This window comes from Lampetra planeri, chromosome 12 (assembly GCF_965212315.1).
Source record: "Lampetra planeri chromosome 12, kcLamPlan1.2.h2, whole genome shotgun sequence".
In the NCBI taxonomy this organism is placed as follows: Eukaryota; Metazoa; Chordata; class Hyperoartia; order Petromyzontiformes; family Petromyzontidae; genus Lampetra; species Lampetra planeri.
The window spans coordinates 14784979-14809365 of NC_136118.1; the positions used below are offsets into that span (position 1 = coordinate 14784979).

A 24387-nucleotide genomic window follows, 5' to 3' on the forward strand; every position below is an offset into this window, starting at 1 on the left:
CAGCCGCAACAGCCACAGCTGGCACGGCAGCGCCCGCTCCTTCCACGACTTCGACAACTCCGTCTCCTTGGCGGAGTTCGTGGAGCTCTTCAAGTCGTTCATGTGAGGCCCGCTCCTCCACCCCCACCGCCGCCCCCACTGCCGCCGCCGCCCGCTCGCCTGTCCCCCGTTCGTCGCAGCACCGCCGCTGAACGATTTTCGTTCAGGGAGAGTGCGAGCAGTGTTGACCGTTGGATTGCCTTCATCAGCCCGTATAGTTTCTGCGTGGAACCGCACCATGGTGGTGGTGCTGGTGGGAGTAGTAGGCATTCCTGACCACATTTTGAGTGAAAATAGCTTCCTACGTGTGCACGGTGGCTGTTAAATCGCTGAGTGGGAATTACGTTTAATTTGTGAGAACTTTGGGGCTTCTGTAGAGGTAGAAACATTTAACGTTTACCTACGTCACTATTTCGAAAGGGAAACCGAATGAATCCGACTTCCGACTCGTTCAATCGGTCATTCATTCATTGCTTCCTAGATTGCTTGAAAAAAGCGTGTAAAAAACAATTCCTGTGTAGTTTACGAACCTTTGTTCTCCCGTTCTTAAGCACAATAGCAGCAGCAGCAACAACCGCTGTCCGCGGTTGTGAAGCGCCAGCTGCTCACGCTGCCGAGCCGGAGGGGCCGAGCGAGACGCCTGAGCGAGACGCTTGAGCTGTGTGCCGTGTGCGTGCAGCGTACGGAGCCGCAAGGACCTCAAGGACGTGTTCGAGGTGTACAGCGTGCCCTGCAGCCGCTGCGAGAGCCCCGCCGTGCCGGCGGGGAGCCACGCCGACGCGGCCGCCAGGACCCCCCCCGGGGCCCAGCCCGAGATTGGTGAGCCTCGGCCGGACGCCGGTGAAACGTGTCCCGTCAAAAAACGGGTTGTGTGTTTAACGCGCACCAGGTTTTCGTAGCCGGTGTTGAGATTAAAGTTTTGTGCGGTGTCCGGGCCTTTACCATGCAAAATACTATGATTTCAGCTCACTAGTAAGTCGAAGAATAATTTTCACTACCAAATTTTGCAATTGGATAACCCTTGTTGTCTGAAACTGCATCTGACATCATCAGGACAAAATCCAGGAAATCAGAATAATATTCCAGGAAGTCGTAATGATACAAATTTGGTCAGATGATTGTGGCCTCGCACAAAAACCACCACCGCCATGTCCCTCCCCGCCCGCCCGCTCCATCCCCCCCCTCCTCCGCTCAGACTTGATCACGAGGAACGAGTCCGAGTGGAGTTCGCCGGGTGCCGGCTGGGGTGCGGAGCCTGCCGCGGGAGGAGGAGGCCACGCGGCGTCGCCGGGCGGCGGCTCCGGCGGCGTCGGCGGCCCAGCCGGAGCCGCCGCCGGAGCCGCCGGAGCCTACCAGCGGCAGATCTCGGACGCGATCGCGGCGGCCAGCATCCTGAGCAACGGCACGGGCGTGGAGAGCACGTCGCCCCGCCTGCTGGGCATGGCCCCCCGGCAGCTCGCAGACTTCCTCGCCAAGTGCCAGGGCGAGCACCTCACCTACCCGGAGCTGCTGCGCCTCATTCAGGTGAGGGAGTGTCCCCCGTGACGTCGCCGGTGACCAATGAGGAGGTTGATGAAGAGGTTGTTTTTTTTACGGATGGGTGTTTAAAAACAACAATGACAAATTAAACGTTGGTGGGCGTGTTGTTTTGTGTCGGCTTCCTATAAATGCAAATAAGCGTCAGACTTGACCACGATGTGGGGGCCATTCTCCGCTGGCAAAGCACGACCACGTGCCCGTCCGACAGGGGTGTTGTCGATTTATATTTTATTTGCGACTTACTTTGGTCGCTTACGACTCTGGCTTCTTCTCTGCTGCCAGTGTCTCCAGCGCCACCTTGCTGAGTAACTCCCGCACGCTGCCTCTGCTTCGGGGTTGCCTTGCGTAAGTTGCCGCGTTTTTTTTTCTATAGCTGCCCTCGAAACAAAAGGCTCATCCGATATTTTCTTCCGTAGCGGTTCGAGCCGTCGGAGTCCATGCGGCAGCGGGGAATCATGTCGTTTGAAGGATTCGCGAGGTACACACGCACAGGCACCACACGCGGCGTACATCGCGGCAACGACGTTCACACATCCATACCCAGCCGTGGCCTCTCCCTCTCCCCATCCCTCCATCTCTCTCCCTCTACCGCTCTCTCCCTTTCTCCCTCCATACCTCCATCTCCCTCCCTCATCTTTCCCTCTCTCCCTATCCCTCCATCTCTGCCTCTATCCCTCCTCATCCCTCCATCTCTCTCCCTCTATCACTCTCTCCCTTTCTCCCTCCATACCTCTCCCCATCTCTCCCTCTCTCCCTCCCCGTCTCTCCCTCCCTCTCCAAACCTCTATCTCTCCATCTCTCTGTCTGTGCCGTGTCCTTTTTCAAAGACGTCAGCGATCGTGGCCTTCCTTCCGTTGAGCTCTGCCCTGTTGCATCCAATTGTTCAAATTGCTTATGTACTTAATTCGCTCTCTTCCCCATCTCCTTGTGGTACCTCTAATTGTCAAAACTCATTCATATTCAGTCTCCTGTTTTCTCATTGAACGTCTCAATAAATATAACTTGTCTTTATCATATTATTCTGATTCTATTTGTTGTTGTGTACCCTGCTGTCCGTAATGTGTTCATGTTATTCATCCTGTCCGTCCGTGATGTGTTTAATGTCCTCCTTATTCAAAAACACATTTCTGCTGCTGCGTCCGGTTTGCTCGGCGTGGGGCCGTTGTGACTCTACCCCCACGGCTTCTCGCGAGCGACGCGCGCGGCTCCCGCTGTGGCGTCTCCGCCAGGTTCCTGCTCGACGTGGACAACTTTGCGTGCGTCCTGGAGGAGTCCCCGCCGGACGAGAGCCAGCTCCAGCGCCCGCTCTCACACTACTACATCGCTTCGTCCCACAACACCTACCTCACGGGACACCAGCTCAAGGGCGACTCCTCCGTGGAGCTCTACCATCAGGTGCCTGCGCGTGTGTGTACGTGTGTGTGTGCGCGCGTGTGCATGCGCGTGTGTGTGAGCGGAGTACTTGGCGCACTGCGCTACCGACTTGGCGACCCGAGTTAGATTTCCACTCGCGGCCAACGTCGGTAACAAATGTCTGCACCGGTCGTGGGCCGCCCCTAGGTCGACCCAGCCTTACATTAGCACCTGGTGTGGTGTGTGTAAACATCAGCACTGGGGAGACAAAGGCGGACTGGCGTCATGCTCGCCACACCACCCCGTAACACGCCGTTCCGGCCCTAACAGGTGCTTGCTACCTGCACTTGCCCAACAGCCTGTGTAGCCTGTATTGGGGATCTTTATCTTTATTTTTTTCAAGTACGTAAGGTTGTGAGTTCAATCCCTGATTGGTTGTTGATTTACATCCCATCAACCCTCCGAGGCACAACATGCAATGGACACTGGGCGCACTCCGTTGCAAAAGGAATTGGCCCCAGATCTCTCACTGCTGATTGGTTTGACCTCTGCTCACCAAGGAATATACTTTTAATTGGAACACCAAAATCTGTCACTGTTATTTTTCTAAGGGTGGCAACGCTTTGTGTCTCACAGCAACAAGGCCCTGGATCCGAATCCTGACTCGTGCGCCGTTCTGTGTGGATTCTCTCCTCCGCTTCTGCATGGGTTTCCTCTGGGTTCTCTGGTTACAAATCATTGTCATTGGTGTGGAACTAAACAACACAATCAGCGCAGGAGACCCGCCTGCGTCTTGGGACTCGGTGTGGCTTCCCTTCGTAAATACGTAACTTTTATTATTATTATTATTATCGTACAATGTTATGATGTGCAGGAGGAGACACTTTCCCTTACATACAGACCAGCTGGAGTCCACATGTTTGCTGAGCTACCTTCTGGCGAACAGGGTATGGCTCCCTCTCGACGCCAACGGGAAGGGAGTTTCACAACATCCCTGCGGTGATCCACCAACCCTCGCTGCTGCTGCTGCTGCTGCTGCTGCTGCCTCCACAGTGCTGGGCTCCAGGCAGCCACGTGCACCACCACCACCACCACCACCGTCATCACCATCGTCGTTCCTCTCGTTCTTCCGGCCCCAACCCCTCAGGTGCTGCTGCAGGGCTGCCGCAGCGTGGAGCTGGACTGCTGGGACGGAGACGACGGCTCCCCCATTATCTACCACGGCCACACGCTCACCACCAAGATTCCCTTCCAGGTGGCCGCTATCGGAAGCGACGCCACGCCCACTGACAGGCGATGCACGTTGAGCCCAAAGAACAAAGACAAAGATCACCCGTATAACCTTAACATACTGTTGGGGCAAGTGCTGATAGCGAGCACCGATGAAGGCCGACACGGGATACGAGGGGGTAGGTGGCCAGCACCACGAAAAACCACCTTTGTCTCCTCGGTGGTGATGTTTACACACCGCACCAGGTACTCATTTGAGGTTGAGTAGACCTAGGGGAGGGCCAGGACCGGTTCAGACAATCGTCACCGGTGTTGGCCGTGAGCTCAACAAGCACACACGCGGACCTGCACGATGGAACCGGTATTGGCCAAACATCCCACTGCTGAAAACCTCCCCCACGAGCTACTCGCTCAGGGATAACGCACAGCAGCGTTGTGCCCCCACTACGACAACATTGGCAGTACCATCCTGAGAAAGAGTCCTGAGGCTTTCCTGGGTAATCAAGCTTAGGAGTTTGTGACGTGTGATGTTTTAGACCTCACGGATATTCCACACCCAAACCGGGGTGGCTTCACCGATGGAACGCTCAGGGTCTGATGCCATACTTTCTATAAATTGTCTGCTGTTATGAGATTGTTATTTCGAGGCCTCTTCCTTTCAAAATCGCTCTCAGTGCCGGTCTGCTCAAGTGAGCACCGGGCCGCTGCAAAATGGAGGATGTGGAGGCAAAGAAGGGGGCACGTGTTCTCGCCTATTAACTTATTGTACCAGGTAAGGCCCACTGAGCTACGTAGCTCTTTCTCAGAAGCGACCTGGCCACAAGTGATAGCTGAACGAATAGGCAGTGAGTAAGAGCGCGAGCTGTAGGTGTGCACCGCTCCGTCGCCGCGTGCGACGTCACCGCCGTGTGTGACGTCACCGATGTCTGGGTTGCCCCGGCCGTGCAGGACGTGGTGGAGGCGATTAACCGCAGCGCGTTCGTCACGAGCGAGCTCCCCGTCATCCTCTCCATCGAGAACCACTGCTGCCTTGCCCAGCAGCGTAAAATGGCCGAAATCTTCAAGGTGCCCCATCTCCACAAACACGGCCGCGCACCGTACAACCCGGTGTGCTCAGTGCACGTGTGCGCACCGGGCAAAAATCACTTCACTCGATTCATCATTGACTTTCGAGTTAAGTCGCACGGAATGAATGATCTCGCCACATTGGGACCGTGAGTGGCTACGGTCGCCGCTAGCTCACGGCTGCCCCCGCCGGTTGCTTCTTTGGCAGAGCGTCTTCGGGGAGCGACTCGTGACGCGCTTCCTCTTCGAGTCGGACTTCTTAGACGACCCCATGCTGCCATCGCCGTGGCAACTGCGAGGCAAGATCCTGATCAAAAACCGCAAGCTGAAAGCTCACCACACGCCCGTGGACCTGCTCAAACAGAAGGTGAGGGGGTGACGCTATCTCGCGAACGCTGACCCATCGCTTCCTGCGAATCCGAGAATTACTCGGATCGTAGTTCGACGACCACAACAACGTCGAACTCAATATTCTCACCGTACATGCGGTCATAACTCGCTCCAGGTTGGACCGAACCCTCACTCCAGATCCACGGCATTTGCTGCGCTTGCATGATTCTCTTCTGCTCTCTGGTGTTACTCGATGAGTCTTGTGGAGTGGTCGCCCTTTTCAAAATTGGATGTAATCAATTTGATTGATTAAACTAAATCGTCCAAACCTCCAGGATTTTCTCCTGAGACCGCCCATGTTTGTTCCCTTTCACCATTAAACCCAGCAGTGACTTTGCCGGTGTCAACCGCAGCTGCTTTAAATCCTCCCTTTGATCTGTCAACACGGCCAGCAGTGCCTCTCACTCAATCATCCCCCAGCTCCACTTGCACTCCTGCAATTGCTCTGTCGTGCTCTGAACATGTTTCTCTCGTCCTGGTTTGTATCACAGAAGTTCCACGGTCTTTTCTAGGTTTTAACAATCTGAGCACCACAGCCTGAGCATTCGGATTTATCCTCATCATTTTGCTTCACTTTTTAATGACCAGCCTCCTTCCACTACAGAATTGAAGCGACCAAGTTCCATAATAATAATAATAATTTTCTTGCTCTATTCCATGTTGGCATACAAAGACAAAAATCCCCCATATAGCCTTAACAGACCATTGGGGCAAGTACTATTGGCGAGCACCTCTGGTGGCCGAGGACACATACCCACAGGCCTGCATCAGGCCTCCATTATCCGCGTGGCTGGTGTGCATACAAGGTAACTGAAGAGCCCAGCCAGCCACCTACTGGCCAGAATATCAATATTGACCGCCCGTTTATTACACGCCTTAGTTTGTTTTCCTTCCCCCGCACCTCTGATTAGCACGGTTGGCTACGTACGGTGCGAAATAAGTTTAACATACACACATACATGTTTTAGAAACCTGTAATAAATAGGGAGGACCTGATAAACAAAGCCCACTTACACTATTCCCACAAAGAGTAGGAGTCCAGTGTGTGGGGAGAGCCGCTGCAGTGAGCGTGAGTGCATCGTCGCTTGGCTGGAATCGCCGCTGTGACGCTAGCGGTGTGACGACACATCCGTCGTGTAATGGCCGTTGTTGTTGTTGTTGGCGTGGTGCCGCTAGGCCCACAAGCTGGCCAGCCTGGCGGCGCAGCAGTGCAGCGCCACCGCGGACGAGGAGGAGGAGGACGAGGACGAGTACGACTACGACTACGAGTCGCTGTCCGACGGTAAACGCACGCTCCCCGACGGTAAACGCACGCTCCCCGACGGTACGCTCCTCGCGCCGCATCCTTTACCAGCGGTGTGGCGGGGATTCGTTGGTCTGACGACCGGTACGGAATCCTTGCGCTCAATCTCACGCGGGTAAGAATCAACGCGTTTAGATTTGCGCGCGAGTTTTTGGTCTCCGTCGTAGATTCACGTGAGCCCCCTCTGCCTCTCGTCGCCACCACATTCACCGCGGTGTTAACAAAAATCAAGATTCTTCATAAGCTACCAAATCGCCGGAGTGGTGGGAGCGATTCATTTGTCACGCACACACCTCTAATTCTTATTATAGACCCCAACAAACACTCCTGCGCTCGTCCCAGCACTGTCCCTGCACACACGTCCACCCACGCACCTTTGGCACGAAGCAGTAAGGGCACGCTGAGCAAGCTGACAGAACGGTTACGACAGCTGCCGTTCCCTACTAGGCGGCATGCCACTTGTTTCCAGGTGTGGCGCAGTTCAGGCCACGTGAAGTGGTGGAAGCTCACGGCCTGGAAGTCACAGGGACAGTGTTAACGGTGGGAGGTGCGAGTGGAAGCCACCGGTCGCACGATGGCTGCGCTTGCTTACGCCTCCAGGTTCCCACGTGCACACTCCGTTGCCCCACACGGCTGTACTCTCACAGCTGCCACGTGCTCGTACGCCTGGCACACGTTGAGGACTCTAACTCAGGCCTCGCATAGCAACATATGTGTATCAGTCCTTTGTGACATTACCCTAGTTTATGGACGTAAACTTGCTTTGTTCATAAATTTCAACCTTCATAAACACGTGGTGGTGGTGGTGGTGGCGGCGGTGGCGGCGGTGGCGGCGGCGGTGGCGGTGGTGGCGGCTACGGTGGTGGTGGTGGTGGGGGCCGTGCTGCTGTGGAGTCTGAACGAGCGCTTTGTTTTGTGTGCACGCTCCACCGTTTGTGGTTCGTGCGGCTAATAGTCAAGATGTGAATTTCCTTCACGGAATCTCACGTAAACGTCCAAAGTGTACTCTGTAGATGTTGTACTTCCCAGCGAGGGTTGTGCCACGGGGCTGCACGTCGAGGCCAGGCTGTGTGGCGAAGTGCCGTGGGACGTGGGTGGCGAAATCGGTGCAATTCAATCGGGGATTGCGTTAATGTTTCTATTTCCGTCTTTTCACACTCGTCTCGATCAAATCGTCCTCGTGGTTTCTATCTTAAGACCGCGTTCCACCCCGCACCACAAATTGTTAGCATAGTCCGGGATAAAATTAGTCAAAATAACGCTCACTATGTGGAGTCCATCGGAAGCCAAAATGGGGAAAAGCTGACGCTGCTTCTTCTGCATTCCAGTCCAGGGCCATGGGACCACACTTTGTTTGTGTGTTCATTTGTTGTCTTTCCCTCGCACCTCCAAATAGCACGGTTGACTACGTGCGATGTGAAAAAAATTCAACACACATAAACTGTCAAAACGCTTTGAATTAAATGTGTACTTTATTTAAACGTTCGATTAAAAATACGTCAATTTTGAGTCGGTTTACATCAAACTGCATCTATTTGTTACAAGCTTACGTAACACAACTTTAATCTGTTTACGAAGTCACAGGGTTAATCTCCAAATTCAATAAAGGTTTTAAAGTGTCATATATCAGACGTGGGTTTAAATCCATTCAGTCCTTCGTTTTATTTAGCGAATCTCGTTGGTAGAAAGTTGGATTCTTATATCCAAAAACAAGTCAATAAACCAGCGAGCCATCTGCTGAAAAGTGATATTATTAGGGTAACACTTGTGCTGAGGAATATTAATAATGTAATGCCAAGGATAGGGCCTCGTGGCAACATAGCAATCTGCCACTTGGTACAATGCTGCGGTGAGACAAAGCTCAGGTCCACGCAAGGATCTCGCTGAGGAGTTGCTCGCTCTGTGTTCAGAGTCGATGTAAGGAAACATTTTTAACCAAATTAGTTGGTGATGCAGTTGCGGTGGCAGTGGTGGACAACAAAAACTCAACACGCCGGTGACGTTCCGGGCAGTGGACCTTTTTCAGAGCGCTTAAGAAGGGCCATTAACTGAAACGTCCTCAATTACGTCTGTTTTGTTTTTTCTCTTAAGGGCCACAGTGTTATTGACGTCTGTGTGTGTTCAAACTGCATTGCCTCTTTGCAAAGCCAATGACGGTGAACTGTGTGATGCATGTACGAAATGACTGTGTTAACAATAATCCACTCTGATTAGCCGCGTAAATAAATCGGTGCCACTCAAGTTTTGCTACCTTGGGCAGTGGTAGCGATTTATGCTCTGGCTCATGGACCATTTTCTTTGCTTCAGAAAGCACAGATTTTGCTTTGGGCTTCAGTCTCCGAGTGAGTGAAATGGGAATCGCCGTCCGTTTGTTGCATATCATTGATAATTATTTAAACCTCAATTGGAACTGCTAAATGATGTTTTTGCTTAAATGTGTATGGTGTGTTTGTGTATTTGGCTCCTAATTCTATAACTAACCCTCATTGTCCATGACATATCATCACTCTCTTGAAAATCTGCCAGTACGTTGGTGTTTTGATTCACTATGTCCTAACACTCATTGTGTATCCTGATATAGCCATTGTGATTTCATCACCACACAATCTCCATGGCGCATTGCGTTAAACTACTCAATCCAAGAAGGGCTCTTTTCTCCCACAATTTGAAATGTGTTTTAAAGGGGGACCATGTGGCTCAGACGTCAGAACCAGATCCAGCAGCCACCGGCTGTGACTAAAGTGGTGACTAAACCAGTGACTAAAAACGGCGACGAAGCCGGGTTCTTGAGTGCAATGAGTTCACGTTCTCAGCCCAGTCACCAATGACAGCACACACACAAAAAAAATCACTAAAAATGTGATTCTGCACTTAACGTAGCAAACATTTTAGCTCTGAGAATTAAGTATGTTCGTTTGACTGTCCGGCGATGAATACTGTGCCCGGTAGCAGAGCGAGTGGGAGAGTACGGCCGCCTACTGCGTGGAGCAGAGGTCACGTGAAGGGATCTCAGAAGTAGTTCCGTTATAACTGCTTCCGTGGGCCGTTGTCAGAGCGCTGCGGTGCTCTGCGAGAGGTCCATGGAGATCGTCTCGCAGCACTCGACCGAGAGCAGCATCTGGAAGAACAAAAATGGGGAAAAGCCAAAAACATTCTCCAAAGGAAATAAGAAAAGATGCACAATTTCCAAGGAGTGTGTAAGTTTAACAAATGTCAGTGTGTGGAACAATGGGTTTGGAGAGCCCTTTCTCATGTGTACCAACATGAATTTGGCCTAAAGCAGACATTCTTAAATGTTAGTCCTTCCATCAAGCCCTATTCGCCGGGCTCTTCACGTCTCGCAGTCTTCCTAAGTCAGGTTTAAGAACAACAACAATGTTCTCTCGTGTGCATTCTCTGGCAGACAAAGGCACGACCGGAATGTGAGACCTGCCGCCAGAGAGATGTGCCTTTGAGAGTGCAAAGGGCATCCAGATTGCCTGGGATCTGTTGTCTTTGCATGCAGAGGGAGTGGGGCGTGGTCACTTGGAAAGGGTGACCTTCGGCTGCCCATGTTCAGGTTGTTGGGAGGCCACAGGAGGGAGGATATTAAAGCATCCGAAGAGACGATTGTGTTTGCTGGCAGAATGACTCCCCACTCATCCCAGCTCTGTCACATTTCCTTTCTCTTACCATGACCCTGCTCAATCCATCTCTCCCCTCCCCCCTCCCTATCTCCCTCCAGCTGACGGCCTTTCCACATCCATGCAGGCTCTCCAGAAAGGTAACTTCCTCCAACAACCATCGCATGGCTGCTACACCACTAAACTCATTGTTGTGTGTGAAAGAGCATTCCTGTGTGTGTGTTGCGTGTGTGCGCGCATAACATTCCTGTTTGGAGCGGTGGCACAGTGCTTGATGCACAGTGCTACGGACCCGGCGACCCAAGTTCGATTACCGCACGTGGCCAACGTTAGTGGCGATTGTCTGAACCGGTCCTGGGCCTCCCCTAGGTCGACTCGGCCTCAAATGAGTACCTGGTGCGGTGTGTAGTTAACATCGCCACTTGGGGTCACAAAGGCGGCCGGGCGTGGTGCTGGCCACCCACCCCCTCGTGTGCTGTTCCAGCCTTGAAAGGTGCTCGCTAACAGCACTTGCCCCAACGGTCTGTTAAGGCTATATGGGAGATCTTTGTGTTTGTGTGCCGTCAATTAACATTCATCCCCCCCCTGCGCCCCCCTCCTCGGACCATTCCTTCTTGGCTCTGCTGGACTCGTAGCGACCGACTGTGGAACCTCTCTGGGTGTTTGTTTACAGGGGGGTAGAAGGGGGTATGGGGAATCCTCCAGGTCGTGTTGGGTCGGCTTGAGATGTCGCAATATCCGTTTGTTCGTGCGCAGCTCGGATTGCTCGCAGGCTACCGTGCTCCACCTATTTATTGTAGGCGTCGTTTCTCAAACTAAACCTTTGCAGGTAATGAGACTTTAATGCGCGTACGCTTCTAATCTTTTAGCGAGGGAGCCTGCGTTTGAACGGCACTGGTTGCATTTGGAGTCTGTTGTGTGACTGGTGAAAAGCCAGCAGCTACATTGTTGGAGTTGAATTCATCGCAATTCCAAGTTCAACGTGAGGTCCACTCCGCATACACAGCGCTGCGTGGCTGGATTAAATCCTCCCCGCTGCGTTTGCGTGAACGGCCGTTCCCGCAAACCGTGGGCAAGCAGCGTCGTGACGTTCCGTTCCGGGAGCCGCGCTCCCCGCACAGACTGCACCGCTGGGGTTCTCTCGTCCCATAGAAGAAGCGCCGTGGCACAGCAGGTGGCCTCTCTCGTCCCCGTGGTCACGCGAGAGCCTTTTCACGACGCAGCGCGCGTGTGCGGTCGACGCACCCTTGAGGTGTTGTTGTTACGCTCGCTGGACTTCACCGGCATTTCACACTTGGTGCGCTTCGCCACGACGTTGGTGTGTATTTTCAAAGAGGAGAGTAAAGTTGATCAGCTGCCGTGATCTGATCCCGGCGATTGCGAGCAGCTGCTGTGCAGCGTTCTTCTCTCCCGCTGCTCCTCAACTCAATGTAGAGCATTGTGCCTGGTGCGGTGTGTACACATCGCCATTGGGAAGACAAAGGCGGGCGGGCGGGCGTGGTGCTGGCCACCCACCCGCTCGTGTACCGTGCCAGCCTTCATCGGTGCTGCTCTAACAGCACTTCCCTAATAGTCTGTTAAAGGGGATCTTTGTTCTTGAGAGAGAGTGTGTGTGTCTGCTCCCACCTAGTGTCTGGATTCTGAGTAGGAGTGCCCAATTCTTAAACTCCGCATCCACAAACGCCATTTCTGTTTGTCGTGGGATTTAGCTCAGACACCAGACTGATTAATACACCTGCTCAAATAATCAACAACACGGCCTGTTTTATGTCCTAAATATATGAATAAACTCGTTCTTCCTTAACGTAGGGCTGATGTTGATGTAGAGCAGCAGCTATAGCCAGATGATTGCGTCTTGAGCTGCTGGGTGGTGGTGGTGCATCGCTGGGACGATGCCCTCCCTCCCTCCGTGTTTGTGAATCGGGCGTTGAGTGCTCCTGAGATGCCCCACGCTGTGTTCTGGGTGGCCACAGTCGCACAACGGAGAGTTTCTAATGTTACAGTTGTGCATCATCAAGTATCCCCCCATATATACTCTTTGGTATAAAATAAAATGTGATTTATTTTATTTTATACCTACGTGACTTTACCGAAAAAAACAGAGTATGGATTCCTGCAGTCACGAAAGCTTCAAATCAAGATTAATCCCCCCATCTACTCCACTGCCATGGTTTGTGTGGATGTGGTTTAGAATTGTGGCCCATTCACTTCGGAAGATCGAATCCAGGGGATTTCTGCGTCGCATCTTTCACGAGGCGTTTGTGGCTTCGTGTGAACTCCATTCGGCTTTCCGAGCATCCTCAGGGTTGAAGTCGCTTTGTCGAAGGTAGATCTCCACTTGAATGTCTCATCTCGGCAACATCGACCGACCTCTCAACCCCCTGGAGCTGCTGCTGCTGCTGGTGTGATGTTGGTTGGTTGGCTGACGAATCGCTTCAAATTCAGGGATGAAGGCAAATCTGATGAATATCTGACGCCCTCCAGTGTTGTTAATGGTTACGGACATCTCTTGCGTTCTTGTGGAAAAATAACGAGTGTGCAAATCGGCACCGTGCAGCCTCTGTGGACGGCAGCAGTGAGCAGAGGTTTCACTTGCACTGTGCGTGCCCCAGCACGGGCAGGAATTTGCAGGAATAATGAAGAATTTTGAGTGGATTCCAAAGTTTCGATCCAGAAACCGAGACTCCGAGTCTTCAGGGGTAAGGCCAACCACGGCTCACTCCCACCAAGAAGTTTCCAAAGTTCCAGCGTCTGCTCGAAAGGTCATGACCTCAGCTTATTGGAATGCAGTTGGAGTTACACAGATTCATTAATTGAGGCCACAGCGCGGGGCAGTGCGCTCGTACACGCCACTAATTGCGTAATTGCACATTGTAATGGAATGAGACCAAGTCGAGTCGAGACGCGTGGCCTGCTGTTCCGCTTCTCCACGGACACCACTTCGGCTCTCAAGTTTTGCGTTGCCACGGCGGCCGTCCACGATGCTCGATTTTAATCGGTCAATCGTCTCCCCCCAGGCCGCTGGCCAGACTTGGCTGCCGCCGACCTCTCTGCTCGTTGCCACCGTTGAGGAAATCGCTCGTAGGGAAGGGAGAAAAAAACTGAGTTTTCTGTGATGAGGAGATGGGCGGCGCCGCCGTGCGCCGCGGGAAGCGAGCGGTCGAGGGGCCAGGGCTTGCTCGCTAAACTCTGAGTCGACGGAAACTTCCACGGGCGTCCGTTGGCAGACGTAAGCAGATTCACAGAGATGCGTCGTCGTTAACTCGGGCGGTGCGGGCCTTCTGATCCAACCTCAATCGTTATTTTTATAATACATGTTTTCACTCCTGTACACGTGTTTATTAGGTGTATTTAGAAACAGAAGTTTTGTTAATCGGTAAACTTGTGTTCGTTTATATTTTGAATGAGTTCTCCTACATTGTTGTTGTTATTAGTCATACGGGGTGGCTGATTGTAGAGTGTGCTTATGGAATTCCCCTGCTTTGGCTTTGCTGGAGAGAGAATGCGATGGCCTTGGTCGGTGATCACCACTGAACAGTGCCATGTCTCTTCGTACTGCGTGAGACCAAAATATTCATTCATGTTTTTGGGTGAGAAGTGAGAGCAGCTCTTTTCCGTGCAGCTGAGAAAATGTTTCCTGCAATGTAAAAACAAACCCAAGATTTGACTGATAACAACGATCCATCCGGTCCATGTGGTCTGGCGCCATGCTGCACGGCTCTCCCTCGTTACCTCCCGATCTCAATTCCCCACTTGAGTTCACCTTGCCCCCACCTCCCGGATGCCTCCTCACCCCCCTCCTACTCCTCCTCCTCCTCCCTCATTCTCCATCCCTCACCGTCTACCCCACGCCCCCCCCCCCCCCTCGCAGACACCATCCTGGACGAGCGCACCGAGCGGCTTCCGTCGGAGGAGGCAGAGGAGCAGAGCAAGAGCAGAAGCGGGGCGGCAACGGAAGTGCAGCCGCCCTCGCCCAGCCGCAAGGAGAAGCCCTCCTCGAAGCAGAAGCGCTACGTGGTGCGTGCGGCGCCGAGCCCGTCGCTCTCGACGGCCTCGCTTTTGGTTTTGTTTGTGGCCGGGGGTGAGGGCGCGAGAGAGCGGGGCGAATCTCAGCCGCACGAGTGACCTCGGTCACAAGAGAATGACCGAACTTCGGTGTGCGGGGCCGTACGGTACAACGCAACTGGAACGGCGATTGCAAGCCAACGTTGCGCGCCACAACTCTCTGACCCCGATTGCAGCTGGTGACCTCTGCCTGATTTACTATTTTGAGTTTTTCTGTATTTTTTTTCTGTCCATCTACCTGTGGGACCACATTGTCTATTCATCCAAAAGGAGTCCAATTGAATCCCACCGGCACCTTGAGCCTAGTCGTGGTGGCTGGAGTGAGAGGGTCGTTTATGCCGCGCGTCTGCGCACGTTGGCAGGTGTACGACATGGAGCTGCGGGAGGAGGTTCTGCTTCCGCACAACAAGAAGGAGAGTCGGCAGATCGCGCAAGAGATGTCCGACCTCGTCATATACTGCCAGGCCGTCAAGTTTCCAGGTGTTATGCACAGCAACAGCGCCAGGTCACCTCCGCTTCGTCGTGAAGGGTCAGCCCGAGGATCGCCTGTCGCCGTATCGTTTTCTCGTTTGCGGAAGACGGGGGCATGGACTCTCGTCGTAAGGGGTTTGCTCTCGGATTTTTGTGGGTGAGGGCGGGGCGACGGTGACGTAATTCCCACTTTTTATGGAATTGTATTCGGGTGTTAGTAAATGTACATTTTACAATTTTTCAGTCTGTAATAAACCTTGGATAGGAAGTTAGTTTGCTGAGCTTGCTACCAGTTTTGGGAATTCCCAGCTGAGCTTTTCAAATTCTCCACATTTAAAACCCCCGTTGTTCCGGGCGTGAGCCAAGCATGTCAAACTGTACCATTACGTGACCCCCGTTAGGCCACCCCCTTTCCTTATTTCCCGCATTCTAATTAATCCGAACCTTAATTAAAATGTGCTTAACCTGAGGCATCTCCACCATGCCCCAAACGGCGGCAGCCGCTGTCGAGGCGTCGCCACGGGGAGCCCCACCGCTCACGGCCCCCCCCCCCCCCCCCCCCGCCGTCGTTGTCCCCTGGCGTGGCCACAGGCTTCTCCAGGCCCGGCCCCCCGGGCCCCGCGCGCCTCAAAGCGAAGGCAACGCGCAAGTCGCTGTTTGGTGCGGCCGCGCAGAGGATGAGCACCGGGGAGCAGGACGTGGCGCACGCGCGCGCCAAGGGTGAGTCTGAACACGCGCACGCACACACATGCATGCACACACATGCGCATACACGCACCACGTGCACACGCATGTAAAAATAATTGTATTGATGTGAGTGATAAGTAACTGGGGAGAGAAAGACTAAAGAGACCAGGTAGAGAACCAGAGAGATAGGAGGCCGCCGCGTCAGACAGGTGCTGGGGTTTTCAGCCGGGACTTAAAAGTCTCCATCTCGTGTGAGTTCCCGACCGTCATGGGAACTCTGGAGCCTGGGCAGCGTACAGACAGCAGCCCCGTGGCCACCCCGGCGCCGTGCTCACGCCGAGTAGTAGGGGGCACGGTCACGCGCTACAACGTGTGAACGCGCGCACAGTCGCCATCATTAGACGGCGCAAAGTTGTCGCAGGATTTCATGCCGGTTCCTCGTGGCATTACGTCCGCGTACGTACGGCCACGGTTATTGCTGGCACGGTGGGGCAGGCGCTTCGCGTCCTGTTCGCGGGCTGAGCGCCTCCGCCGTCTTGCGTTTGTCGCGTGACAGGCGGCGATGGGACCGGCGGTGACGCGGAGGACCCCGGGGTGGCGCCTCCTCTCTCCGCCAAATCTCTCAGCGCCCTCATCCGTACGCCCAAGTGCTATCACATGTCCTCCATGAACGAGAACGCCGCCAAGCGCCTGTGCCGTCGCTACGGCGCCAAGGTGTGTGCCTCCCCCGCCGAGTGCGGAGCGCGTAGCTGCGCAGGACTCTCTTGCTGAAGTGAGTCACGTGACGCGTAGCCCAAGCAGTGCGGAGGGAGCCCCGGTCCTCTCTACTCAAGCCCTTCTGTGTTTGTCTCCCCCTTGTTGAACATTCTCGACCAAGTTTCTGCCAATCCAAAGCCCATTTTCCCAACGGGCCTTTAACCGACCTTCACTTCCCAGGATTTTAGTACTTTGAACCGTTTTACCAAATCGACGCCCCCCACTCCGAGCCCACCAATCCATAGCCGTTCGCGGGTCGCCAATCACGCGAGGGGAAGCTTGAATGAGTGAGCCGCTACAGCCCCACGGCTACGCAATCGACGCGACGTAAACAACGAGGCTGTCCGTGTGTGCTTCGTGCGGCTGAAAGTACGAACAATGAATAAGTACACTTACATTGCCCGACTTAACAATCGCTCACAAGCCTCTCTACCTGTCCGTGGTAACGGCCCGCGGCAAGCTGCTCGTCATCATTCCCTCTCCCTGCTCATGTTCACTCTCACCGAGCGCGCGCGCGCTGCACGGAGCGTTACCGCTTTGATACGAACTCACGCCGGTGCGACTCGGTCGCTCCCTCCCTCCCAGGTGCCGCAGCACACCATGTGCCAGCTGCTGCGCACGTATCCTGCCGCCACGAGAATAGAATCCTCGAACCCGCACCCCATGCTCTACTGGCTCCACGGCATCCAGATGGTGGCGCTCAACTACCAGACCGAGGGTGCGTGTCCTGCCCGGGTGGGCAGCCAGGGGCAGGCACTTGTGATGTAGCCTGGGGCAATGGCTCTTGAACACTACACAGAATACAATAAATTAGCAGGCAATAGCCTGCCTTCACACATCTGTACTTCCACATGGAAAAAGATGAACAGATTTTATTATTTACATCCCTTACACGGCATTCTGGGAGTGCGTAATTCAGCCTCATCAGAAAAATTGGGCTTTCTTCCACTATTGAAGGCAAACCGCAGGTGTTTAAAGACAAAGACCCTCTCTGTTAGATGTGGGTACTAGTTCAACAGAAAACTATATAATTATTTTGTTCTACAAATAATATTTATATGGCCATTTGTATGTATGTATGCATGCATGCGTGTGTGTATGTGTCTGCATCTTGGAAACCTCCATATAATGATGCATTACACACGTGTGTATAAATACTGCTCAGTTTAACACATAGGCTTTCGCGACCAACTAGTAAGGGTTGTCACGTAAACAGAACGTGCCAATTCGTTTCTAGTACAGCACACCGGTTGTGTGTTGGAGAGCGAATCCACAACATTTACAAATATCGCTCGCTTGTTGTTTCAAACAACAGCATGAATGGCAACCATTTAGATAAACAGATCGTTATTATCTGAAGGTGTGTGAATATAAGGCACAGAGGAGCCTTGAATCCAAACACTCGGCACAGCCTACGCTAATGTATCTACCATGCAGAGCAGCCAGAGTGCAATGTGTATACAGGATACGTCGTAGAAATATTAACCAACCACCGCATGTTTTACGTCCCGTTATTTAATCGTTATATTTATTGTTCCTAACCAGCTTATGTTGCCAAGGCCAATGGTAATTGTCTCGACTAAAGTGCACACAGCAATGCTTCTCCCAGGCCCCACATTCATATTGGTGATGTCACACGATGCGAGTGCCTGCGTCACGAGCCACGTCCTTTACCCATCGTGTTGCCTGTTTGACGTTGTTGTATTCGCGTGTGCGTGTGTGTGCGCGTGCCTGTGTGTGCGCGTGTGCGTCTACGTGCGTGCGTGCATGCGTGTGTGTGTGCGTGAAGACTTACCCATGGCGCTGAACGCGGCCATGTTTGAGCAGAACGGCGGCTGTGGGTTTGTGCTGAAGCCGCCGGTGCTCAGGGACAGGACCTGCCCCCTCCAGAAGACCTTCCGCCCCATGGACCGCGAGATCGAGGGGGTGCAGCCGACCACGTACCACATCACGGTAGGCGACCCCCCCTCTCTCCCACTCTGCGCTGCTCGTTGGCGGGGACGACGATGCGCGCTCCTAGGTCGATCTTCTTCGTGCGGCCGATGTTGGTATAGAGCAGCAGCATTGATTTTACTTTGCGGTGGTTGAGCCAGAGTATCGGAGTGGTACATCGCTGGGATGGTGCCTCTTTCGTATTTGTGAATCGCGCATTAAATCGTTAGATGTCGGGCGTTGAGTCGGTCGAAGAGTGATGAGCAGACGAGTGACCGCCGGCTAGCGAGTGACCGGAGCGAATCGGCGAATGTCGCTTTGCGCCATCGAGCGCAGCCTCCGCGCGTCCGTAAACGTCTCCGATCGGCGTGCGCGCGTGCGGACGCGCAGGTGATCTCAGGGCAGTACGTGTGCCCGGGTAACACGGCGGGCAGCCCTCACGTGGAGCTCGAGTTGGCGGGCATGCCGCTGGACACGTGCCACGCGGGCCACCTGCGCACCAAGACCGTGGGCCGCAACGCGCTCAACCCGCTGTGGGGCGAGACCTTCACGCTGCCCGTGCACCTGGAGGCGATGGCCTTCCTCCGCCTGTCCGTCGTGGACAGCGGCGGCGGCGGCGTCACCGCGCAGCGGATGGTGCCGCTGGCCTCGCTGCGCACAGGTAGAGCGCTCGGCGCACCGGTGGCACCGGCGGCACGCGCGGCGTCGGGGACATCTTCTTATCCCGCGTGTCCTGCGTGAATTCCCACGCCGCTGCGTGTGTGCGTGTGTGCGCGTGCACGTGTCTTGCAGGCTACCGCCACTTGCGGTTGCGTAACGTCCATAACGAGGCGCTGCCCATCTCCAGCCTCTTCCTGTGCGTTCGCCGAGAGGAGCCCCCCCTCGGGGGGGAGAACACCCCCGCCTCCAGGGTGACGGCACGCGCCAGCGCAACGCGCGCCACACCGGCACAGCACACCGGCTCAGCACACTGGCACAGTACAGCAGTACAACACAAGGGCACAATGCACCAACGCAACGCACCAACACAACGCACCAACACAACGCACCAAGGCAATTTGACCACTGCACACAAGCTAAATATTTCAGTTGTGTAGCTTGTCCGTGTAGCTTGTCCATCATATGTTTGTAGTCAGGTGACGCACTCGGTAGATTGGCCGCTGGTGGGCTAGCACCACCACTGCTCCACTCTAGCCGCACCGCACCGCACTGCGTACGGATGAGTGAGCGCTGCGGCTCGCCCGCTTGTGCAGGTGTTTGGAACGGAGGAGGAGTGGCGCCGCGATCGGCACCGTCTCACGGTGTGGGGCGCCCCGGGGCCGTGGCCCTTCTCCGTGCTCTCGGTTCCCGAGGACACCACTGCTCTGCAGCTCATCGCCTTGGTAGGAGCACCAGCTGCACCAGCTGCACCAGCAGCACCAGCAGCAAGTCCATAATATACACGCTGCCCAGTCGGCTCGATACATTTCCAGATGGACTTTGCTCAATCGAGTGTCTGGTGCTTTGACGGTTGCGTTAACTACACTACATTTTTACATATACGCACATAAATCTTGTTCGGTTTCTATAAATTACATATGACGTTTCAGTAGAATACACGAAGGGCCTGCATTTATTAAAAGACAAACTGATGAGCAGTCCGTTACAGACGTTGCCGACGTGGCCGCTCAACGCGCCTCAAACAAAGACGGTGGTCACCGTGTCGCACGCTTTCAGATGCGGCCGTCTCGAGCGCTTTTCCTTCCGCTATTAGGAAGCCACTGGAACTATGAACTTTTTAATCTAGAAATTAGTTTTGTGTTTAGTTTGTTGTCCTTCCCCCACACCTCCAATTAGCACGGTTGGTTACGTACGGTGCGAAAGAAGTTCTACACACATACAAATATGTTCTTTTCGTCTCAACTCGAATTGACTATTCTTGCTGCTCACGGCCAACATACACACTCCGATTCCCAGGCCTTGCAGCAGTCGGAGGCCTCGGACGCGCGTCCCCCGTCCCCCGAGAGCACGCGGGGCGCCTGCGCCTGGGCGCTGGTGGAGGAGTCGCTTCCCGTGTGGCGGGAGAGGGGCGAGGGAGCGGCGTCAAAGGGGGGCGGCGACGGGGACGCGCGGCCGTGCGACGGGGCGGGCCCGCAGGCTGACGAGCGCGGATCGCCGGGGGAGGGCGCCGCCCGGCCGGCGAAGGCCGAGGGGCGGCGCAAGCGACGCGCGCTCAACTCCGAGGAGCTGGTGCTGCCGCTCGTGCGAGCGTGGGCCACGCGCGAGGGTCGCACGGCGCGGCTCGTCATGGAGGTGGGCTCTGGAGGGACGGTGCGCGCGCCGTGAGGTGCACGCAGGGTTTCCAGCATTCCCGTTGCGTCGACAAACGAAAAATGGGCGCGCGATGTTGGGGAGGAACGTAAAAGAGTTATGATGATCACGACAATAATAATGATCATTCGGGGCTTGTAAGCCGCCACCGCGCGGTAGTCGCTCGCCCTCGTAGAGAGAGATGGACTCGGAGGCGTGAAGCGGAAGCAAAGCTGAGCGGGAAGGCAGCCACGTGGTGAGCAGGCACCAACAATTGCCCAAGCTCTGCGGTCCTCTGTATATTGAGGCATTATCAGCCAATTAATGAGTGTTTACACACGAGGGATGAAACCAGAGGAGCCAGAGGAAACGCACACGTGCGAGGGGGAAACACTCTATCGCCTACAGACGGAACAGGCGGAGCCCCAGAGTATGGCACCTCGCCACATTCGTGCGATCGACCAACCCCCACCTGCGATGCTGGATTACAGGCATGCGTAGCCACCACTGCCGGGCTAATGCCACCTTTAGACCACCATGTAGAAGAAGTGTTTGCATGGTAATGTGGCCCATCTCAACTCTCTGAGTTTGTGATTTAAACCAGAAAATGGTCACAAATGTATTTATATTGAGCCAGCGTTGTACAGGCGCTGTGTACGTGCCTTGCTGTGTTGTCAAATCCACAAGGGAAGTGGGCAAAGCTCAAATTCAGAGTATCCAAATGTATTTTCATATTTGGCTTGAAGTTTTTGCTTCACAAAGATCCTACTTCATGTCCTTATCTCCACCGCCCAACTCGCGTTATATCACCACTTCTACCAAACCTGTGCGTGAAGAGCGTATGCCGTAGGATGTGTTCTATAACCGTGAAGCCACGGTTCAACACAAGGGACCTGGAACAACACTTTCCTTGAGCTCTGGGTGTATTTGTTTTACGGCTGAGATGGAGACCATAGCGTTACAAAGCTGCCTCTTGTGGGCTCCCGTGTGCTCTACCTCGGCTACTTTGTGTGTTTGGGCACGTCCCAGTCATATCAGCTTGGTGTCTTAGCTGTTTGGATGGCTCCCAGCAAAGGTGGCCTGTGTGCTGGGTTGAGTGTGTGCATGGGTGTGCCTCGTTAAAGCTGCATTGAGTGTGTGTATGTTGAGTGAATGAGTGTGAGTGAGTGTGCATTGAGTGAGTGAGTGTGAGTGTGGGTTGAGTGTGTGTGTGTGAGTGAATGAGAGTGTTTGGGTTGAGTGAATGTGTGAGTGGGTTGAGTGAGTGAGTGTGGAGTGAGTGAGTGGTGTGGGTTGAGTGTGATTGAGTGTGAGTGAGTGTGTGAGTGAGTGTGGGGTGAGTGAGTGAGTGTGCGAGTGAGTGTGTGTGCGTGGGCTGCGTTGTGCTCTCTGCAGAAGCGCGACGAACCGGGTGGTGAGCGCGAGTGGAACAGCAGCACCTTCCTGGTGCGTGTGCACGACATCCTGCCCGAGCAGCCGCACACCATCATCCGCGCCGACTGTGCCAGCACCGCACAGGACATCATCACCCAGGTGGACACATGCTGCTTTTTCTCGTCCGTTGTCGTGAGCCGATGTTTGTTTGTTTGGCCTGGGCGGCGGCGGCGGCGGTTGTCCAGCGTTGCGTAGCCAGCAGGATTGGCGGATCACCGCACGAACGTTGTGAAACTCCCTTCCCGTGGGCGTCGAGGTGCCGTACCCCGGCTCGCCAGGAGAAAGCGGTACAGCAAGTGGTCTAATTGTCACATGTTTCCATCTGGACGGGCATAGAGCGTTTCCCGTTAGCATGCGTGAGCCTTCTGTATTTGCATTCTTTCTAAAAATCAAAGGTTGTATAATTAAATGGCCATTATAATATTCTTCTGCTGTTTGCCTCTCTCTGAACTCTGGGTCTTCCTATGGCAACGCTGCCTACGTGATGTGAGCCAAGCTTGTCACTCATGGAAGTGCTGACTAAATAATTAACAAGGGCTATTTTTAAACATTGCAATGCGTTTCCAAAGAGAGATGCGTATCGAGCCGTCTGATCGGACGTGTTGTCACGTGTCGAATTGCTTGTGCTCCTGTACATATTTACAACACGTGCACTCCTGCCTACGTACCTGAGCATACCCAACTGTTTCCTGCCAGCAAGTCGTCACTACCCAACATAGTCTTAGCGCGCGCCAAGTCTGGTGCAAGCACCGTATCGGCATCACAACACTCATTCGTGACGTTGGCCACACATCCCAATGTAGGACCACAGAGCTTGGGAAATGTGTTGGTGCCAGTTCTGGCTGCACTTTCCACCTGTCTGTTAAAATTAAAACATATTTACATTTCGTTAAATGGTGAACGATAGTTGCTTCAGACACGTGCCCTGCTCATCGATGTTGTCCCCCCCCCCCCCGCGCCTCCGTTCTCGCCGCAGACTCTGAGCAAGGCCAAGTACTCGATGACGTCGCTGAGGAAGAGCGACCCGGCCGGCTACGTGCTGGTGGAGGAGCTGAAGGACCCCAAGCGAGTGTCCCCGGGGAGGCCGCTGCACCGCGTGCTGGCCGACGACGAGAACGTCTGCGCCGCCCTCAGTCGCCAGCTGGAGCCCACGCGGCTGCTGCTCAAACTGCGCGAGCAGGTGCAGGTAACGAGAGCGGGTGGGGTAACGAGAGCAGGTGCAGGTAACGAGAGCAGGTGCAGGTAACGAGAGCAGGTGCAGGTAACGAGAGCGGGTGGGGGTAACGAGAGCGGGTGGGGGTAACGAGCAGCTGGGGGTAACGACGGCAGGGGTCAGCAAACGTGCCAAGTGATGAGTTTGTTTATCAGCAAAACCGAGAAACTGTGGCCATCCCAACCAGCGGCAGCAAAACTAAGATGCAGTCTCTCAACTCTTTGAGTTGGTGGTCTCAACGATAAGCATGATTGGCAACGTACGGTGAACAGAAGTTCAACACGCGTACATGCCACAAGGGCCACACGTTCAGTTATTTTCAGGTGGTGGTTTGGATAAGGCTTTTGTGCACGTGTAGAGGCATTGATTGGCACTCCCCATCCTGTTAGCGGGTAGCTACCCCTTGTCGTCAACAGGGGGCGGAAGCGCTCTCACGCCACTGTCAGTAACCATGGCCCAAGGGGCCAAGGACAGTTCCCTGGGAAGCGGATCCTGGGACACATTCCCCGGACCCCGGGAGGGGGGACCGGGGGATGATGTCACCTTCCAGAAAGTTCTGGAAGGGAGGCGTGGCTAGGGCGGAACAAGCCACGAACCAGTATATAAGCCGCACCTCTCAAGGGTCCGGCTCGGTCATCTCCAAGCCGAAGACTGAAGACCTGGGCCCCAAACTCCGCCGTCCTTCTCAGGGCCGGAGCTCAGTGAGGCCAGTGGTCAGGCCCCGAAGACCCGGCACGGTCGGGTCAACAAAGCCTCCCCTAGGGCCCCCAGCCGGAGGACGGGAAGTTAACGGGGTTCCCAGTGTTACGGCCCGTGTAGTTCGGAGGCCGTACCTCCCCAGGTATCGGGTGAAGTGGCCGCTACCCCCTTGTGTTAGAGACCTTGTACAATAGAGTGCTGCACGTGTGTGTTATGATAAATCTGTTTGTTTCCAGCCTGCATTATATTTTGCCGTTTTGCTCGGTGTTCTCGTGATGTACAGATTTGCTGCCGGTGTT

The 24387-nt window shown here is 54.4% G+C and overlaps 1 protein-coding gene across 3 annotated transcripts in view; it reads left to right on the plus strand.

Moving 5' to 3' along the window:
• Positions 1 to 24387, plus strand: part of PLCE1 (phospholipase C epsilon 1) — a 94575-nt gene that overhangs the window by 68780 nt on the left and 1408 nt on the right. Inside the window, exons 13-34 of one of the 3 annotated variants that reach the window (XM_078599626.1) lie at positions 1 to 102; positions 719 to 858; positions 1235 to 1563; positions 1995 to 2056; positions 2808 to 2973; positions 4079 to 4186; positions 5110 to 5226; positions 5435 to 5593; positions 6793 to 6898; positions 10644 to 10682; positions 14414 to 14559; positions 14970 to 15087; positions 15670 to 15798; positions 16322 to 16479; positions 17107 to 17239; positions 18311 to 18474; positions 18844 to 19114; positions 19246 to 19364; positions 19707 to 19835; positions 20410 to 20745; positions 22138 to 22275; positions 23153 to 23362. In XM_078599626.1, the coding sequence (XP_078455752.1) occupies positions 1 to 102; positions 719 to 858; positions 1235 to 1563; positions 1995 to 2056; positions 2808 to 2973; positions 4079 to 4186; positions 5110 to 5226; positions 5435 to 5593; positions 6793 to 6898; positions 10644 to 10682; positions 14414 to 14559; positions 14970 to 15087; positions 15670 to 15798; positions 16322 to 16479; positions 17107 to 17239; positions 18311 to 18474; positions 18844 to 19114; positions 19246 to 19364; positions 19707 to 19835; positions 20410 to 20745; positions 22138 to 22275; positions 23153 to 23362 (3379 nt within the window). The remainder of the gene's footprint in view (positions 103 to 718; positions 859 to 1234; positions 1564 to 1994; positions 2057 to 2807; positions 2974 to 4078; positions 4187 to 5109; positions 5227 to 5434; positions 5594 to 6792; positions 6899 to 10643; positions 10683 to 14413; positions 14560 to 14969; positions 15088 to 15669; positions 15799 to 16321; positions 16480 to 17106; positions 17240 to 18310; positions 18475 to 18843; positions 19115 to 19245; positions 19365 to 19706; positions 19836 to 20409; positions 20746 to 22137; positions 22276 to 23152; positions 23363 to 24387) is intronic. The other 2 variants (XM_078599627.1, XM_078599628.1) reach the window with 2 other exon arrangements.